The sequence below is a fragment of the Manacus candei genome, unplaced genomic scaffold, assembly GCF_025592945.1.
Source record: "Manacus candei isolate 608988 ecotype Guabito, Panama unplaced genomic scaffold, ASM2559294v1 h1tg000018l, whole genome shotgun sequence".
NCBI classification, from domain to species: domain Eukaryota; kingdom Metazoa; phylum Chordata; class Aves; order Passeriformes; family Pipridae; genus Manacus; species Manacus candei.
The window spans coordinates 9,494,765-9,513,407 of NW_026138066.1; the positions used below are offsets into that span (position 1 = coordinate 9,494,765).

The 18,643-nt window shown below is 44.7% G+C and overlaps 2 protein-coding genes across 2 annotated transcripts in view; one reads left to right on the forward strand and one right to left on the reverse strand.

Annotated features, from left to right (window-relative positions):
* The window catches only part of TIMP3 (TIMP metallopeptidase inhibitor 3), a 36,392-nt gene extending 33,191 nt beyond the window's left edge, over positions 1-3,201 (reverse strand). Inside the window, exon 1 of the mRNA XM_051784639.1 lies at positions 2,837-3,201. Within this exon, the coding sequence (XP_051640599.1) occupies positions 2,837-2,960 (124 nt within the window). The 5' untranslated portion in view covers positions 2,961-3,201. The remainder of the gene's footprint in view (positions 1-2,836) is intronic.
* Positions 1-18,643, forward strand: part of SYN3 (synapsin III) — a 201,240-nt gene that overhangs the window by 107,852 nt on the left and 74,745 nt on the right. The gene's annotated exons all lie outside the window — the stretch shown is intronic.

Genomic DNA, 18,643 nt, shown 5'->3' on the forward strand with positions numbered 1-18,643 from the left:
CATCATGCTGGAACACTCAGGCTGAGTGAAAAGACCCCTTATGACCAGCCTGGCAGTAGTGCCTCTTCTTTTTTTTTTTTTTTTTTCTAACCTCCCCTCCTTTTTTTAATTAAAAAAAAACATTACTATGTATGAAGTCCAAGCTTCCTTTAGAAGACCACAGCCTTCACTTTCAAAGGATGTACATATAGAAATCCTGCCCTTTCCAATGGGTTTATTTGACCATCTGTTTCTGTAAAGATTAAAACCTTCTAATGACTGCAGGGTTGGGAGGCAGCACCAGAACAGAGCCACTGGAAGATGAAAAATTAAAGGAAGAAGAGAATAAACCTGACAGTAAGACTTCACTGACTAGGCACGCAACACCAACAGTAAAAGTTTGCATTACAATCCTAAACTAAAAGTTTTTTCCTTCTTCAAAATTCAGTGCTTCCGAAGATGAAAAGCCTCTCCAAGGCTGCCACCTAGCTAGTTAATTTCTTGTATTGTTTTAGGAGCTATTTTAAAAGCCTCTTTTGCTCCAGCTCTTACTGCACTGACTCCTCCCTTCAGAGCTGGTATTTTGTCAGGAGTTTCAAGAGCGATAAAAACTTGCTGCCAAGTCCCTTTCTTCCCCACAATGTGTTTTATAACCCAGCGTGTAGTTTAGTCTGTCTAAACACTGCACTAGTACACTGCCATCAGTTTCCATGGAGATGATTAACTCCTCCAGAGCCAGAAAGCTTTAGTGGGCTTTTTTCCCTTTCCTCATATGAAGAACATGACAGCATTTACTAAAATCAGCCTACAGAAACATCACATTTTCCAGACAGTTCTAGCAAACATAAGGATTTACTGTTGCTTCAACCCATCACCAAGCTGCAGTCTTAACCAAACTTGCATTCAAATCATCTACTGGAACAAGTTGCTTTTTCCCCTCATGCTTCTCCTCCTTTGCATTGCTCTGATGTCTGAAGGCATGGCAGCCCCACAGACATCAACTTTTTGAACTACTATGTCTTAGAGCAAAGCCAGGGCTTGAGATATAATCAAGAGTCCAGAACAGAGAAAGGAAAGATGAAGGAGATGACTCTGAACTCAATCAGAAATCAGAGTAGAAAACAGAAAGACTTTGTGCCCTAAAGCTTAGGAGCAATGTTACATAAAACTTCATAGTTTACTATACTCCTAGTCACTTACGCATCTAGTAAAAATAAACTGTGTGTATTCATCACAAAAATTTATTTAACATCATTTTAAAAAGTTGAATTAAACTGAAAACTGCTCTTAATCTAGTATAACATGACCTAATCAGTGCAAGAAAGTAGACCTTCTCCCAAAATGCAGCTAATGAAGGCCATGTGCTGCTATCAGCTTCAGCTGTAGAAAAATGGTTTCTCGGTCTCCCTTTCACAGAAAGGACAATATCTCTGGCAGTTGCCACTTAGGTATCACACTTGTTGATCCCAACTATGAAAATGGCAACAGAACTTTGAATACTGCAGTTTTCTGGAAGAATTTGCCAGTATAAAACTGTTTTATAAATGTTCTTCAGGCTATCATCAGTGAAGCAAACTGTAACCTTCCCAGCACTTTTAACATGTAATGGGTTTTTTGGCATTCAAGAGCAGACACACTATATAAACTAGACATGAATAACCAGGTATAACTACAGTTTCTGTAGAAGAACTAAAGACAAGAGACAGCCAAGCTTACTGGCAAAAAAAATCTAACTTGAAAGAGCCACTGGCAGGGTTCATAGCTATGGGTGTTCTGCTGCAGTAACAATTATTTTCTATTTGACTTTCATAGCAGTTGCCAGAAGGACTTCTTTGCAGACTCCACTTGGAGTCAGGACCGTGTGGGTACCAGCAGTGCAAAGTCCCCCAAGCCCCTTTTATGTTGTGCTACTAAGGCAACCTACAGAGAAGGTAAGAGGCTTCACTTGTGCCATCCACTCACGACTGTTGAAGTGACAGCCTGGATTTACCATTACATGGACATGAGTCCGGTATTAACTCAAAGGACACCACTATTTGATTTCATTTACTTCGCCACAGAACACTTACCAAGCAGTAACCATATTTTGTTAAACATCCTTGTCTACAGACAAACCAAAGAACTTGAGATCAGAGTCTCTATTACCACCTCCTCAGAGATTTTTGGTGGTGTTGTCCTTGTCTCCTACCTAAAGTTAGTGTTGCGAACCCCTAAGGATCCTAAAACCCATAGCAGAGAACGTTAGTAAGGATTCCATAAAAGTGTTTTAACTTTCCCAAAAGCTCCAAAGATGACAGCAGAAAGTGTGGAGACACTTGTTATCTGCTTCTCCAGCCCTTCCCCAAAGTTACAGGCGCAGCACGACAAGCCTATGTGAGCCGCACCTCCCATACCAGCCGCCACGGTCGGTTTCCCGGCTTGGGAGAACCCATCCTAATCCTGCCTCCTACTTTTTGTCACCAAGTTGCGGAGGAAATTTTGTCAGCCCACACCTCCAGTTGCGTTTTTGTCCTGCTGTGGGAAACATGCAACTTCAACAACTACTGATTTCTTTAAAGGACTTCTGGGAGAGGCTGCCGCGGGACGGAGCTTGGGAGCGCCGGGCGGGGGTCCGCCGCTGCACGCCCCTCCTCTTACCAACCCAGGCGTCTGCGGCAGTGATGGAGCCAAACCCGGACTTCAAAAGTCGGGTCCCCCCTCACCAGTTTAACCCGCCGCACCTCTGTTTTCAGTGGGCGACTCGCGGGACGAGGATTTCCTTGCGGTGACAGCCCGACTGCCGCCCTCTCCCCTCGGGGTCCCGGGAACTCTCCAGCTGCCCCAGCCCGGGAGCCCTCCTGGCGCGGGCGGCACTTACCGATGTCGGAGTTGCAGAACGCGTCCTGCGGGTGGATGGGGACGCAAGTGCAAGCCTCCACCACCAAGTCCCGCAGGCTCCAGCTGCAGAGGAACACGGCGAGGAAGCTCAGCCACGCCGTCATGTTGCCCCCCGAGGTGCTGCCTCCTCACTTCTGCGGAGCGGGAGGCGGCCGCTGTTGCGCTCGCCTGACTTTACTCTCGCTCCCTAAACAGCCCGTGCGCCGCTGCTGCCTGCCCGTCCGCAGCCTGCACTGCGCCTCTCTCTCTCTCTCTCTCCCTCTGTCTGTCTCCGGCCGGGACGCGCAGGGCTGAGGCGCGGCGGGTGCGGGCGGTGCGGGCCGGGGCCGGCGCGCGCGGTTATACCCGGATCGCGCCCGCTCGGGCTCCGGGGGCGCCGCCGCGCGCGGCCAATGGCAGCGCCGCATGAGCTCATCGGCGGGAGCGGCCGGGGCGGGGCCGCCGCCGCAGCGCCTTATACGGAATCGTGCGCGCAGGGGGAGGCTCCGGCCGCGACCCGCGGTCCCCCGGTGCTGCGGGGGGTTGAAACTCTTACATCAGTAGTGGCGGTACCTCTGCGTGTCCGTCCCCAGGCCGGCAGTGCCCCGCCGGTCCCGGCCCCGCGGAGCTCCCTCCGCCAACCTCGGTCAGGACCTGGCACCCCGCGCCGCTCCTCGGGGCGCGGAGGGGCTCCTGGAAAACACGCGCGGGGTTTGTGGTTCGCTCGGAAAGCCTGGGCTGTTTCCCTTGCAAACCGTCTGTGCTGTCTTGCAAGCTGAGTTTAGGCTGAAGGCGGCGGTGACACTGTGTTCCAAGGGGCTTTACAGGCAGCGGTCAGCAAACGCTGAAGTGCGGCGTGCTGCTTCTTTCCCTCTTTCAACAGGCAGTGGAAAGGGGACGTAGGAAAAGAAGGACAAGACCTAGCTGAACTGTAAACCAGTAATGTCGCCCTGCGTGTTTTTAATCCTTCTTCTGTCACCTCACCACCATCACCCATCGCTTGCTCTTTTCAGGGCTTTCGGACAGAAAAGGGTCACACACTGCTAAGATCGAGCTGGAAAAAGCAGTGTCGTATCTACTCAGGCATTCCCAACATTTAATCTCAACGTGTATTTTAGCAGAGCAGCTTTATAGAATTTATAGAAATGTTTGTTTTGTTTTGCCTTATCCCCTTTCGGAGCCTTAAATTTCTGTCAGCTGTAGAAATGTAAATGTTATAGGAGAGCTGGGACTCTAAGGAAGGAGATTGCCAGCTGCAAGATACAGACAGCCTTATTATCCTGCAAAGGGGACAGAGGGGTGATTAATCACAGTATCAAACCAGTATATATAATGTCGGAGTACTTTCCACGGGGTTTACAAGACTTAAGCATGTCTAGTTATAAATTATGCTGGTATTAAAGGCCAGGGACCAGCTGTCCTAAATTTCTAAATAGTCAGCCAAGTCTTTAGATTTACAATTCTGCTCCATCTGGGTGAAGCACAGCCTGCCTACACCTTTTCTTTAATCATACCATGCATATAAAATTAAAATCTCCCATTTTATGGAAGCATAGGCTTTTATTTGGAGCATCAATAGACAAAAGCTTCAAGATGGGTGTTGTCAGTAGGGATCGAGGTTACAGTGCCAACAATGGGAAACACAAGTTGCTATCCTTGCTGTGACACAGACAACCTATGTGACAACTTTGCCTCTCTGTGCTTCAAATCCCTGTGTAATGGGATAATAGTGATGGGAGCTACTCAGGAATGTGTACTAGTGAACACACTGAAAAAATTAGATGGTACGGAGATGCTAACGGGTCATATAAGTATGTATGAGACAGGGTATTAAATAGGTCATTCAATTTATACACATCAGTGGCTGAATCACTGGGCCCAAGTTGCAATATGAGAAACCCTGTGCAAAAAACAGTTTAGGTATTTGGACTATCTGTTCAAGGTACTACAACTGAAGTTGAATCCGTCAGATTGGAAGGACTGTCGTTTCAGTCTCACCGGGTGTAAACAAGGAACAACTCCACCAACTTCAGCAGAGTAACACGGAAGAAAAATTAGGTGTGTCTGGCACTCGTTTTTTCTTTGTTGTTGTAAAAAGTTTGATATCAGCAACATCATGATACACCTGGTCTATCAACAATCTCAGATCAATATCTGAGAGAAGTGGAGTTATTCCAGAACCTGACGCTGGTGTAAATGAGGGACAGTTTGGCCCACACACAACTAGATTATAATCACAGCTCCAGCATCACCTCCCTTCACTCTCTGGCCAAGTAACTCCTCTGAGTATGTTTCTTCATTTCTATAATAACACCTTTCCAGTGTCTTCCAAGGACTTACAAGCTAAATGCTTTGTAATAAGCTTTTAAGTTGTTGGGTGCTATGCAAATGCTGTGTGTCTATGGAATGCAGATGCAGGACACATTCAGAGAAAAGAAACCCTTCAGTCACCTTCTCAATTTCTGAAATGTGAGAGGAAGAAGACTAGAAATTACTGACGTTCCACAGGGCTCTCCAAGGCATGGAAGTAGCTTGTTTACAGTGAGGCTGACCAAGCTTGTTAAAATTACACCAAGTTTGTGCTGATTGCAGGAACTAGTTCACTTTTCAGATATAATCCAGGGAAGTAATAGGATGAAAAGAAGTGACACAGCTTGATCCAGCGGTAGGGCACATTTGTTTGGATGGGGGGGTGTGCAGACTGTCTGTATGGCAAGGCTTGCTGTTATTCTCTATATTACTGTTTGGGAGTTGATCCAGAAATTTTTGTAATGCCTATATTATTATTGCCTGGAGTAGCAGTGTCTGTACTTGGTCAGGACTTAGCTGATTCACCTGCTTTTTTGACACTTAAATATTCTTTTTCAAGGAGATTAACTTCTTTACCATAGTAGAGATGCAGTTTTTTCAACCAGGACTGAATACTGTACAATAAGAATAATATTTATTTTCCATCTAAAGAGTACATTTCACACACAGAAGCCAGAGTGCCTTGTTTTTGTAAATTACAGGTAAATAATATTCAGGAAAGCTCAGTCTGGCCAGTGGCCTGCTCGAGGCCTTTGTTAAATCATTTAACCTCCCTGTATATTCATTTTATCATCTGTAAATAGATGTTATCCTCTGTATGTAATCCTCTGATAATAGCAATTAGATATTGATATTTGCCTCTCCTCTTTAAGACCTACCAGTAAAGGGAAGTCTGGAAGGGACGGGCAGGGATTCCGAGTGTTTATTTGTATGAGAAAATATTGACAATGTTGTCAGAGTAACATAGAAAGTTGATGAAGGAACTGAAAGGAGAATTCTCTCTGAATTCCTGCTCTATGCCCTATCTGCATGGGAGAAACTGCAAAGGGAAAAAAGTAAAATAAAAACTATCATTCTGCTCTTTTGCTCAGGTAGAACTTTAAGCCTTATATGGCCATAAAAAAATGTAGCGGAGAAAGAAGGAGAAAATAAAGACCTTGATCTTCATATGAGAAAATTAGAGTTCACGTTTGGTTAATGTCACCTAATAAAGAAATCTATGTTATTCCAGTCCTCCATCAAGAAACACACTGTTGAACACAATTAAGGATCTCTCTGCTTTACTGGGCAGCCACACAACTTCATGCTGTGATCTTGTCGGATCCCACAAGCTAAGCATGACTGGGCTGGGTCAATAGTTGGTGTGAAAATTCCCAGGGAAAGCCATGTCCCGCAGGTGTTGTTGACTGAGCAAAGTGGCCTTCTTCCCTCCATCCTGCATGAATGTGTGCAGGCAGTGCTAGGGGGCACTGTGCTGCAAGAGATGATTGCATCCTTCACGGATGAAGCCAGGTTCTTTGCAATATCTAAGTAATCAATTATATGGAAAAGGAAAAACTTTAAGCTGTGTGTTTAGTTAAATTTCAGGAAAGAGAACTACTTTCTGCTTCCACAGAGACTCACAGCTGTTTACATCAGGAGCAGATTAAGGACGTCATTTTCCTTCCACAAGTCCTGCTTGTGGCTAGAAAGAACCATCCCAGAACTAGGGGCAGAGATTGAGATAAAAGCACTCTGGGATATTCCTTCAAGATGCGTAAGATGTTGCTGTAAATGAAGTAAAGTCGTGTTCACTTGCCTTCCAATCACATTTCATTGTGAGGGATGCCATCTGCTTCAATACAGAAGGGCTTCATCAAACTATAGCAAGTCCTGGTAAAAAAAAAAAAAAACGGAGGGGGAGAGGGGGGAGAGAGACATACTCCCCACTACCACCACAGAAAAATACCCTGACACATGTAGTGGCTGAAAACGCTCCAGCTCATCACCAGATCTCAGGTAGCTAAAACTGAGTATGGCACAAATGAAGTCAGGACACTTCAGCCTGCAGATCAACAGTCTTGACACCTCCTTAACAATATATTAATTTTAAAGGCTTCTAAGTATGGTCATTTTTCTATTTGATTTTTTTCAACAGTAAATTGGCTTGATTCATGAGCGTGGAGTCTTGCCATTAGCATTCTGAATTGTTCAGCTGACAAGTTGCTCAAAAGCATCCTCTCATCTGAAAAACTTTTCCTGAAGTCAATGATCTTTATATCTTTTACACCAGCTCAGCATCACTCCGTCTAGAAGGCCTCGTTGTTTTTCTGCTTTTATGCAGCAGGTGGGAAAGGATAGGTGTTTTCAAAGCTATCTGATGTCCTTTTTTACAGCACACTCATGCCATCTCGTAGGATGGTACAGAATGGTCATGCATTGCATTAGCAAAAGATTCTCATATTTCTTGATTATCTGTTTCTTTCTCAGTACACTGTTTCTTTTCTAACACTGTCCTTTGAGACAATGGTTTTGTTTAAAATGTTTGTATTTGCTACGATTTATAAGTGTGAAAAAGTTGGAAAAAGTCCTCTTCTAATAATTCCACCATTGTATCAGTGAACTTTATATGCTATTTAAAACGAGAAGACTCTTTCTTCAAAAATGTCTTTGATTCTATAAATACATACAAAAAATTCATTTGATCTCTTTCTCTGAGGTTGCAAAGGAATTATGTCACCTTCCTGTCTGCAAGCCAGACATAGGTAACACTCCATCCCATTCCCAAGCTTTTCATTTGAGGTGCACCATTAAATCTTCATCAGCTCTAGTGGTTCTATACTGTGTTCAATCTTCAAGGATCCTTTACAGATTGTGCCCACTGAGAGTGCTCCACCTGGGAGCAGACTGTAGGCACCATGTGTCACCAGGAACGTTGCATTATAAAGGGTTGTGGAATATGAAATCACCCTTTCTGTAGTGCAGGGATCTCCAGTCAGGCTGTGATGTGGCATCAGCTGCAGAAGAGTAACAAGGAAATATCTTTTAACAGCCTTATCAAGCTGAAAATGTTTCCTGCACATGACTGTGCTCTTTGGCCCAAATCCAGCAAAACACTAAGGCACATGTTCAACTTTAAGCACACAAGATGCTCTACTGAAGTCAACAGAACCATTTACATGCACAAAGTTAAATATAAGCTTAAGTGCATTTCTGGACCGGGGCCAAAGGGCTCAGTACCATGCAGGGTTCAAGCCAGGAGGCTGTGATTAGATGCTCTGACAGAATCCGGGAGGGAAGGACACAATGTGATTTGCTTTGTTCTACCTGCCTCTGTCTCATTCCAAGCAATTAATTTTCTCTCATTTTTGTTTATAAGTTTTTCCATTTCTCTTTTTTTGCTTTCTTGCTGCTGTAGCCATTTCCAAATCGAAGTTTTGTTTTTCTTTTCTAAACCCTTCTAAACTGCATCCATAGCTCCAAGTGACTGAACAAAGAGATTTCAAATAGATGAAGTACTTCAAATGGTAATAAGAGCTGGTGTTCCCAGAGCTTTGGAGGCTCTGCACTAAGCACAGAAGAGAGTGAGAGCAATTGAAAATCACTTTTCTGTTGTTCCTTTGTATGAACTGGTTTCTGGCTTATGCAATGCGCAGTAATTAAAATTACTGGAATGCCTCACATTTTTAAGAGAGCTTTAAGGCAGCTCTGTGGCATTGTGGCCAGCAGAGTTCATGAGCAGATTCATGGCTCCAATCGACATCTGACGTTTCTATCCACGTAACTTGAAGAAGATGATATCTTTGTGGAGGCCTTGGAGAGGAGTTGGAGAAAGAAGGGGTAGACACAGAAAAGCAGTAGCATCTGCTCCCTGCATCAGCTCCATGAGCAGCTATAGGGCAAGTCTTCCTTTTGGTGAGACAAGAGCCTAAAGGCTGGTGCAGTTGTCAGAGAACTCGTTGCTTTCTCTCACTGTAACCTTAGTGTCCTGCTCAAATTCGAGCATGGGACAGCACTTATACATTCTCTATCTGCCACTGTAATATCAGATACTCACAGTGTCTCCTCCCAGGGACAGTACAGGAATTGTCTCTTTCTGTGAGTGAGGGTTTGCATCTGAGTGCTGGCCACTGAAGTTGCTGTGTGTATTTGTGGGGTTCCAAACAGCCCCCCAGTGTTTAGCAGACAGAGAGCCTGGCAGACTGGCATGTTGCTCTGCTCACAACAGGTTGCCCTCCCTGTGATGAGGTTTGCTCTGCTTGGCAGTGGTAAGGGAGTATCTTGGTGCTTTTTCATTCGCGGCACAGTCCAGAATTTCATTTTCTTATTTTCCAGTTCTGTCACTGAAGGTGGCTGACTGCTACATCCCTGGCCTTCTCTCAAGAGCTGCCCTGGCTTCTCACAGTGACGACTGGCCACAGAGGAGCAGGAGAGCTGAATACAGCCTTACGTGGGAGGGGAGCTGACTGAGAATATGGCCTTTTTGGCATGTTGAGCAACTAGATACTTCTTCACTCACCTCTCTACCTCTCACCAGCCTTCTGAAGGCATGGACTGAGTGTGCTCCCTCATCTCTCAGCATAATCTTTCTCCCCTTCTCCTACACATCAAAGGGCACTGTCAGGATACAGCAGCCTCCACAACCCGGTGTGAGTGTAGGGAGGTAGAGAAAGATCCCAGGCAGGAGGCAATAGTCCTGTATCTCTTAGACTAACCTGAGGCTAGCAGAACTGCAGTCTCTCCATATGGAGTAGGCCACTCAGTCCTTAGGATGAGGAGGTTTCAAAGCATGTTGATCTCTGATCCTCTGAAATCACCATACGTGGGAAAAGCAGAAAGAGCAGAAGCAGGGGGCTGGACTTCCTTTTTTTGTTTCTTTAATGAGCTTGGAGATAGTGTCAGGCTGTCAGGTCTGAAGAAAGGGCCTTTTCTTTACCTGCAGAACAGGTACAACTGCAGGAAAAGTTGATGTCTCTTGCTTCTCCCTGCACAACCTGAAAAAACTTCCTGTAAGAACAAGCCAGTGTCTTGATCTCCCTAATCCAGGTGTTACTAGTTTCCCACCTGAAATTGCAAATAAAGGTGTTGGTTACAAGGACAGTCTCTAATGACAAAGACAGTGTCCCAACGGGGAATGAACTCAGTGATTCCTGTTGTGTGTGCCAGCACACGAGCGTCAAAAGTAAGAAACAGTTCCTTTGTGTGGAAACCCCAACAGAGGTCGTTGCCTTGGCATAGTACTTTTTTTATAAATCCAAATTGACTATTTCAATGCTTTTCTTCCTGTGTTCCCAAATCAGTGCTATATTCCAAACAGTAGCTGACTGCTCAGTTATGGCAGAGCCTTTCCACAGGCTCACGGTTCCAGCCAGTAGAAGCTGGGGAATTTCCGATGTGAGATTTCAAGGGCAGATCTCTTTCTTCTCTAGAGCAAAAGGCAGCACTTCTGTTTCCTCACTCTTTTGGAATTTTTCTCCATAAATCTTGGCATACGGTGTGAGACAAAAGATGAGGAGATGGTAGATCTGCAGTCTAGAGTGAGGACTCTCATTTGTTTATTGTCTTGCTCTTCCTCAGTGAAGAGTAATACTTTCCTCAAAGGACCTTTTCAGGTCAGCAGTGTGAGTTCCACACCTAATGTATTAATGTCAGGAGTCAAAAAATCAGTGTTTGATCTCGCACAGATGTGCAAAAACAGTATTCTTTCTCCACTAAATACAGATGTAACAATCTACAGCCCCTCTTCACCTTTCCTTTAATCTGACGGCCCTGATTTCCTTTAATCTGACAGCCTCCATCCCTTAGTTGCGCCTTTCTGTGTGCTTCTGAGGGTTGTTTCAATGGAGGATACAGAAGTATGGAAAAACATCACAGTGTAATTGCAGAACTCTTCTGTTGCTTTAGCAAAGTAGACCTGGTTTCCTTTCATTGCAAGTGGTAACAGGTATTGTGCGGCAAGAGTTAATCTGTAACCAGATGCAGCATGGCTGGAGACTAAGCCAAGCAAGAGGTACAGAGCAAACTTCCTCTATTTTTCCTTTGCACTGAATGACAGTATCTTTACCAGGCACTGTAAGGCTAGGATTATAATCACATGCATTGTTAGCAGAAGCTTAAAAACCAATGTCTTATATTGACAGAGTTCAATTCCTTTTGATTTTAACTTGGTTTGTAGCAAGAGCAACATGGCAAGTCAAAGTTGGTGTGCTCTTCTGATGGGGAGATACACGGTGTGCATATTTGTGCTTGCACCCCACTGGTTCTACCCAGAAAGAAGGACTTCCAATGCAAAGCAGAAGAGTCAGTGAAACTACACATTGCTGTCAAGAACCAGGAAGGTGTAGCATGTATGTACAGATTATGTATGTACTAGGAGTTGAGCTATGAAGGTACCAAAGCTTGAACGTGTGGTTTGAGGAAGAAAACACCCCTTTGTATCTTTGTTCTTAGTAACTCTGCCACCAAATCTCACACAGAGTATTGACCAGAGGGGTTAGCATTATCCCAAGTGCCCTTCTGTGGGATCCTGAACTGCTCCAAGTCGGTGGTTCATCTCAAATTCTAAGAGGTTTGAGAGCTATTAAACATTTGTAACAGTAGCTTAGTACAGCACATCCTCTTCCTCTCCCTCTTCTCTCTCCATCTTCTCCCTCTCCCTCTCCTGTCCTGTCCTGTCCTGTCCTGTCCTGTCCTGTCCTCTCCTCTCCTCTCCTATCCTATCCTCTCCTCTCCTCTCCTCTCCTCTGGTCACTGTTTGCCAATGGCTGACACCCAGCTGAGGAGCTGCTGCACAGCACAGCTCCCATTCTTGCCATCTCCCTATATCTGCAGCAGGGATTTTAAGCAATGATTAAAGGTAACTGCAAAAAGAGATTGATTTCTCACCACACAAGCCAGGGAGGTCAGTGAGGCAAGTGCTCTCAGTGTAGAAGTTATGCAACGCATGAGAGGAATCTACAGTTTTAATCATGGAATAATTAGTGGAAAACAACAAACAAAGAGCTGAGCAACAGCAGTTTCTACCAACAGAGACATGGTTCTCCAGCAGACTTTCCTCAGCACCTGGCAGTACAAAAAACAGTAGATAGACAAGCATCATCTATATATTGTATTTTTATTTAAGCCACATCTTTATGTTCCCTGGATTACAACCAAGCATTATTTAACCAAAATCTTGCTTCCTTTTCTCTCAGTTCAAGTTCAGCAAGACCACCACAACCTCAGTGATTGGAATGGTAAGGGAGGAATGGAGGCCTTCTCAATGCTGGCAAATCCTTGGTGCAGCTAGAATAGAAGGCACTGATCTGGTCTCCATTTTCTCACAGGACAGCTATGGATATACCTTCTGAAAGCATTTCAATTCTCTCTCCCACTGTTGAGACTGAATGAACTATTGCTGGAGAAAACCTTTTCCCACTGATACTTACATAAAGTCACTTTTGTTTCAGAGAATTTATTGTGCCAAAGAATCAGGATCATCAAGAAGAGCACTGTCTGCCTCATGGAAAGAGGGGGAGCAGGCTAGGAAGGGAATTTTTTACTTCATTTGAAATTGGTTTCCCCATCTGGAATAAACTTTCACCTCTGAACAAAATATATAATGGCAATTTAGCCTAGAGAGGCTAGTATAGCATAATTCTGTGCGTGGCTGTAGGCAAATAGCACTACAGAGAGCTGCCTGGAGGAAACCAAAACTTATTCCCAGTGAATGCAAGTGTTTCCTTCTCCTCCTTGTGGAGACAGAACCTAACTCCTTAGCTTAGGCAATGTCTCCAACTCCCTTAAGGTGTTGCAATTACTTTTAATGATTTTTTTTTTTCTGGCATTATAATCTGAAGGATAATCATAACCATTCAGTTTTATTTTGAGAAAAGGCTTTTGAGAATAGTAAGGAGAAAAGAGGAGAACCTGATGCTGGAAAAAAAAAAAACCAACCTTATTCCATCAGGCATTTCTGGGAAGAGGGAGGGAGGGAGGGCAGCTTTTAAAGCCATGGCTATGGCTGCATGTAAGGGATAGTTCTCAAAGGATTCCCTTAATCAGATTCTGAAGAAGATAGGCTGTCTCTTTGTAATTCACTCCATGTCTTATTCTAAGGCCGTATGCTCTGGTCACATGAAGATTTACAGTCTCAAATTTACTGGCCTCAGAGAATATGAAAGAATTATGCAAGAAATCATGTTCCATGATAACTGAGGCCTCACACAGCCATGCTTCCTAAAGACTCCTTCTAACTCGATATATGGCCCCTCTAGGGCTTTGTAAGCCCTTACGGGGAAAAGAGAAGGGGAGGAAAAGGGGGAGCTGCTGATCATTGCCATATGTGAGAAGCATCCCTGTCTGCACGTGGCTATGACGTCCGTGTTGTCGTGGAGGCTGAGCTCTGCATAACCCCCCTGTTTCCTGTTTCCAGTCAGCATCTTGCTGCTGGAGCAGGAATCCCATATCACTCTGTACTGCACTTATAAAAGAGGAAAATGATGACCAATGGAGGGGGAAGGGGTGGGGGAAATCCTCTTAAATAGCCATGTAGGATGTCTGGGCAGGGATGTCAGCCAAGAGTCCTCAGAGGCAGTAGAATAAGTGGGAGTTCAGCAAACAACCATTTTCTTCCTTTGACTAGTGTTCCTCAGAGACCTCAGCACTCCAGTTCTCATAGCTAATTTTAGCTATTTGTGGTTGGCCTGTTCCTAATGTTCCTTTCCTATCTCTCTCACACACACTGAACCTTGGGATACTCTCTGTGGGCTGACAGATGATGTGAAAACCTCTAATCTGCAGGTCAGATATCAAAAATGAAGTGGGATCATGAAACTGGAAGCACAATTTGCTTTTTTCCAAATAAGGGAGATATATCCATATTAGAAGTTCTTAGCATACCAACTTTGTGAGGTTTTTATAAAGTATATGAGGGGAATGACTGATTCTTGAAAATATTATGGTAACCACCAAAGATGTTATCATCCCATGGACACTGCCTTTCCTATGCAGACTATGACTGATATTCTTTCATTACTTATTGGCACTGCTCTTAGTTAGGAAAACCAAAACCACATTGTCCCAAACACTCTACTGATATATAACAGGCAGAGTCAGTCCCTGCCAAAGGGCATAGAGTACACGTTAGAGAGAGTTTAAAATTAACATAGTGACAATAAATGTACCATGCCAGGAGCGAAGGAGCTTGCAGCATGTGGCATTTGTACTGCAGATATCACATTCATGGAACTCTGAGTCTTACATGATTTGTGCTCCTGTGATGAATTGATGTGTTGATATCTTCCACAAAATTTGCTATACAGTGATGAATCTGATGTCCAGAGACACCACAGAGTACAAAAGAAAGGAAAAAGGTTCAGGATGACTCCTATTTCAACCAAATTTTCCCAGAGACATGAGCAACAGGTGGCACTTCTTCTTCCCCTGCTCTCCACAAACAAACCTGTTGGAGAATGCTCTGCAGGCACAAAGTGTATGCTCTTAGTGAGGTATGTGTGAGACTGTGGACAGTAAAGGCCATATGGGCCCTTAAGGAATCTGGAAGAGATGCTGGCTCTGCTATGTAAGAAAATTTAGTCCAGGGCCTGGGAATCAGGTCAGTAACCTTATTTTCAGTCTATTGATTTAAAAGGTCTTTGAGTCGGGTGAGGAATCCTGGGAAGCTGTTTAGGCGGAGAAAAAGGTAGTTATTATGTCTCTCAAGGGCAGGAGAGGACTATTCCTTCAGCTGACAGAGACCAGATTTATGTTATTAATTGGGCAGACACCCTTGGTTTTGTGTTAGACCAGAAATAAAAGACTGACTAGCGTATGTTGGACAAGACTGCCTGTAGCACCCTGCTCTGGCTGGCAGGAAGCAGTGAGTCTGCATATAAAACAAACCTCATGAGTTGCCCATGGTATTCGTTGTGCCCTGCACTAGTTTCCAGGTGAGGCCGTGTTGCACAAGGAGCTATTTTCCACTCTACAGAAGCCCAGCCAGGACACTGTAGTCAGCATCATGGTTAGCAGAAGCGTAGACAGCTGCTGATTGCAGCAGGGAGAAGCCCAGGAATGAGCAGAGCACACTGCTGGCCCTCAGAGTACAAGAGCCATTTCATGTTGTCTCTGGCCTTCCACACATTTCTGGGAGCTCTGCTGATTGCTGAAGGTGCCCTTCATTTTTAAGAATTTTTAAGTGTTGGAAGCTTGTTTCACTTTCAGACAGAGATAAACTGAAGTGGGGGGAACCTCCCACACACACCATCTACAGATTTTCCTAATAGTCCCTGGACAGATGGACATGGTCATGTGAGTCCTTGAAACTCTATCTGTTTTGAAGGAGTAGCGGGTGTGGTGCTGTGGACATGGGCAGATATATGTGTTGCCCTTCACAGAGAAGCTCACTGTCCTCCAAAGACTGAATATCAACAAAATCCTTCCTGTGGGGACTTCCAGCTCTGCCCGAGCCAGCTGTAAATTCCTTTGAGGCTATGACTAGGAAAACTGGAATCTTGGGAGGACTTGGTACAGTCCCAAAACCATTTCCACTAAACCTTCCCAAAAATATGGTTTCTCTGACCCAGGAATGTGAGCTCTGTAACAATGCAAAGCTGAAGTCCTAGACCACTGGAATTAACTAGTATTAGTCAATAACATCTTTGCGCTGTCTGTCTCATTCAATATTAAAATCACTGTCCCTCTGGGAGACAGACTCTTTGTTCCATTTTTGTGTAGCACCTGGCACAATGGGGATGTTAGTATTTGAGTGAAGTGCTACCTGAATACAAACAAATAAAAAAATTAGCGGGACCCCTAGTTTCTCTGTTTACTGCTTTTGAGTTGATAATTTTGTAGTGAATAATAATAAAGCATCTGAGTAAGCACAGCAAAGCTAAAGGCTGCTTCAGCCAGGAAAAGGCTGAGAAGCAGGGAAAACAGAGACTGGCATATAAATATCCGTAGCACAGTGGAACAGAAGCCATGAACTGGTACGGAGCGGCTGAAGCAGAAGGAATAAGAAAAGTAGTTATATACACACAGAGCTCCTCAGCTAGTCCCAGTGAAGCTGGAACAAAACTACATTTGCTCTACAGCAGGTGAAGGTATAGTCCTTCAAACCCAGGACAGCTGGCCATCCTGACCACCAGACCTACCAGCTGCTTCCTCACTTGCTGGACCTTCTGTTTGTGCATTGTGTACCTCACCATCTGTTTGTCCTTTTTATGGGAGAGGTCCCTACCAGTTGTCACCTTCTGCATGAACCAGCTGAAAAGTTCGCCTTCCCTACTGTGACAAGTTTCCTGTACATTTTTTTTTTTGCTTCCTTGTATGATAAAATTTCTTTTCTGAAGCAGTATTCCCCTCTTAAACACAGAGGTTCTTGAGGGACGTAACACCTCTTGGAGTGAATGCATTCCCTAAAAGCCTTCCCCAGGATTTTGTGACCCCAATTGTCAGCACTCTTTTCTCCAAGGATAGAGAATGCAATCCAGGCCTCTCTCCCTTGCCTGTGGACTCTCCAGTGAGCAAACAGCCAGAATAGCCACCAGCTATTCACCAGCCACCAGGAAGGGCATGTCAAGGATGGAGAGGAAAAGTGGATGCACCACATTGTGTTCCAGGCATGTTTAGTTGGCAGATGGTCCCTAAGGAACTGCTGGATGCTGGAGTATATTTAGGGCACCTTCTGGGCTACTTGTGCTCACACTGATAGAGGTAAGGCAAAATCATGCAACTGCAGCCAGTTCCTAAGGACTATCTTGCTTCCCATGACTTGTGAGCAAAGTCTGAGCTGAGCAGAGAACCCAGTCCCCCATCACACTACTTGTACACACCAATTTCTCTGGCTCTTCCTATCTGCCAAACTAGGACGGTGGGTGTTTCAGTGAAAACTTCCCTCCAGGGTGAGGAAAAAGGCAGATAAAGAACAGCCAAGTGGTTTGCATCTGAAACTAGACCTACAGACTGACATGAATGATCTTATTAACTTGTACTCACATGAAATACACATAAACACAGATGTGAGGAAGGCTGTCAGGGCTCTTCCCAGCTCTAAAGCAGCCCTTTGACAGGACTAGACTGTTGGGTTTTTTCTCCCCAAATGAGAAGCTGGTCAACACCACCCCTAAACTCACCTCCACCCCCAAACATCTGTTTCGCCAAAGGGTGGAGAAGCAGACCTCCTGATTGAGGGTGGAGCAGTTTAAAGGGGAGGAAAGCAGTGACTTCACTTTTTATTAAGTAATAGCAGAGCGGGGTGTGCGTCACTGAAAAACAAGACTTTGGGTGGGGACAAAGGCTCTCTGCAGCACCATACGCATGGAACCTTCCCCATTGTGGGAAATCAGCTGAACACACCATTCTGAAGAGGGAATTCAGAAAGTCAAAGATGGAGTAGGTTAAGCACCTTGTATTCTTATTTAAGGGGATCCAAGAAGAGCATCAAGGTGAAAGGGCTGGTAATGGTGAAGGCCATTTGGGTTAGACTTTAGGAAGCACTTTCCTCCAGTAAGGATAGGGAAGCATGGGAATAGATCAAGTCCATGAGAAAAAAGCAGCATGTGGGGGTCAGCTTTCCTGGGGGCAGATGGCACTATAGTCCATGTACAAATACCATGTGGGATGATGGCAGAATAGACAAAGGAGTGTTTTGATCACACGGAGTTAGCTGCGAAGGGACTGCTGTGCTTAGGTTGGAGGCAGCCTCTTCTCAGTCCAGTAATAGTGAAAAAGTATCATAAGATTTGGATCTATCTCCCCAGATAATCCTTTCATCTGCAGCTGACTCCTTCAGGGCTGTATGGACAAACTCAGGACAGCCTGTAGCATTCTCTTCTGCCTGATTCAATTGGCTCCTGCAAGTCTTGGCTACTGCCGAAAGAGTCTCTCAGGCTCGAGAGCAGTCTGGTATGTTAGAGATCATTCCAGGCTGTTCTGACCAGGAGAGTAAAAAGCAGTTTTAGACTCCAGAGGCTGCAAAAGTAACAAATATTTTCATATGCTTATACTGTTCATAGTGCTTTGAAAGTGCCATCACCAGGATGGCCATCTGAACAGAAGCTGTTTCACAGATGGCTGTGGACCAGCTGTATAAAACCTTCCCAATGGCTCTGTGCAATGCTGATGGTATCATCACAGTGTACTTCCAGCCCCACTTACGGTGGAGACATGACAAAAGCCACTAATTTCCTCTCCTAGGCCTCCCAGGTGAAACTTGGAATACCTTTACACCATCCTTCAGATACATGGCAGTGTGGGGGCACACCTACCCAGTGTTCCGCTACCTAGCACAGGTATTGGAGTGCTGGCGTGTGCATCACTTGTTGGATATTTACCCAGGATCTTGCCTGGGCATGTTTGACCTGTGTTGAAGTTCAGGCTGTTGGGTTTAGACGTGTGATACCACTCAAATGAGGTTTTTTATATCTAGTTTCTACACATTTTCACATAGTGCAACCACACACAGTGCAAAGAACTCAAACACAAGCAATAAACCGCTTTCCCCACACCTGCCTCAAGTATATGAGAGGGTAAAGAT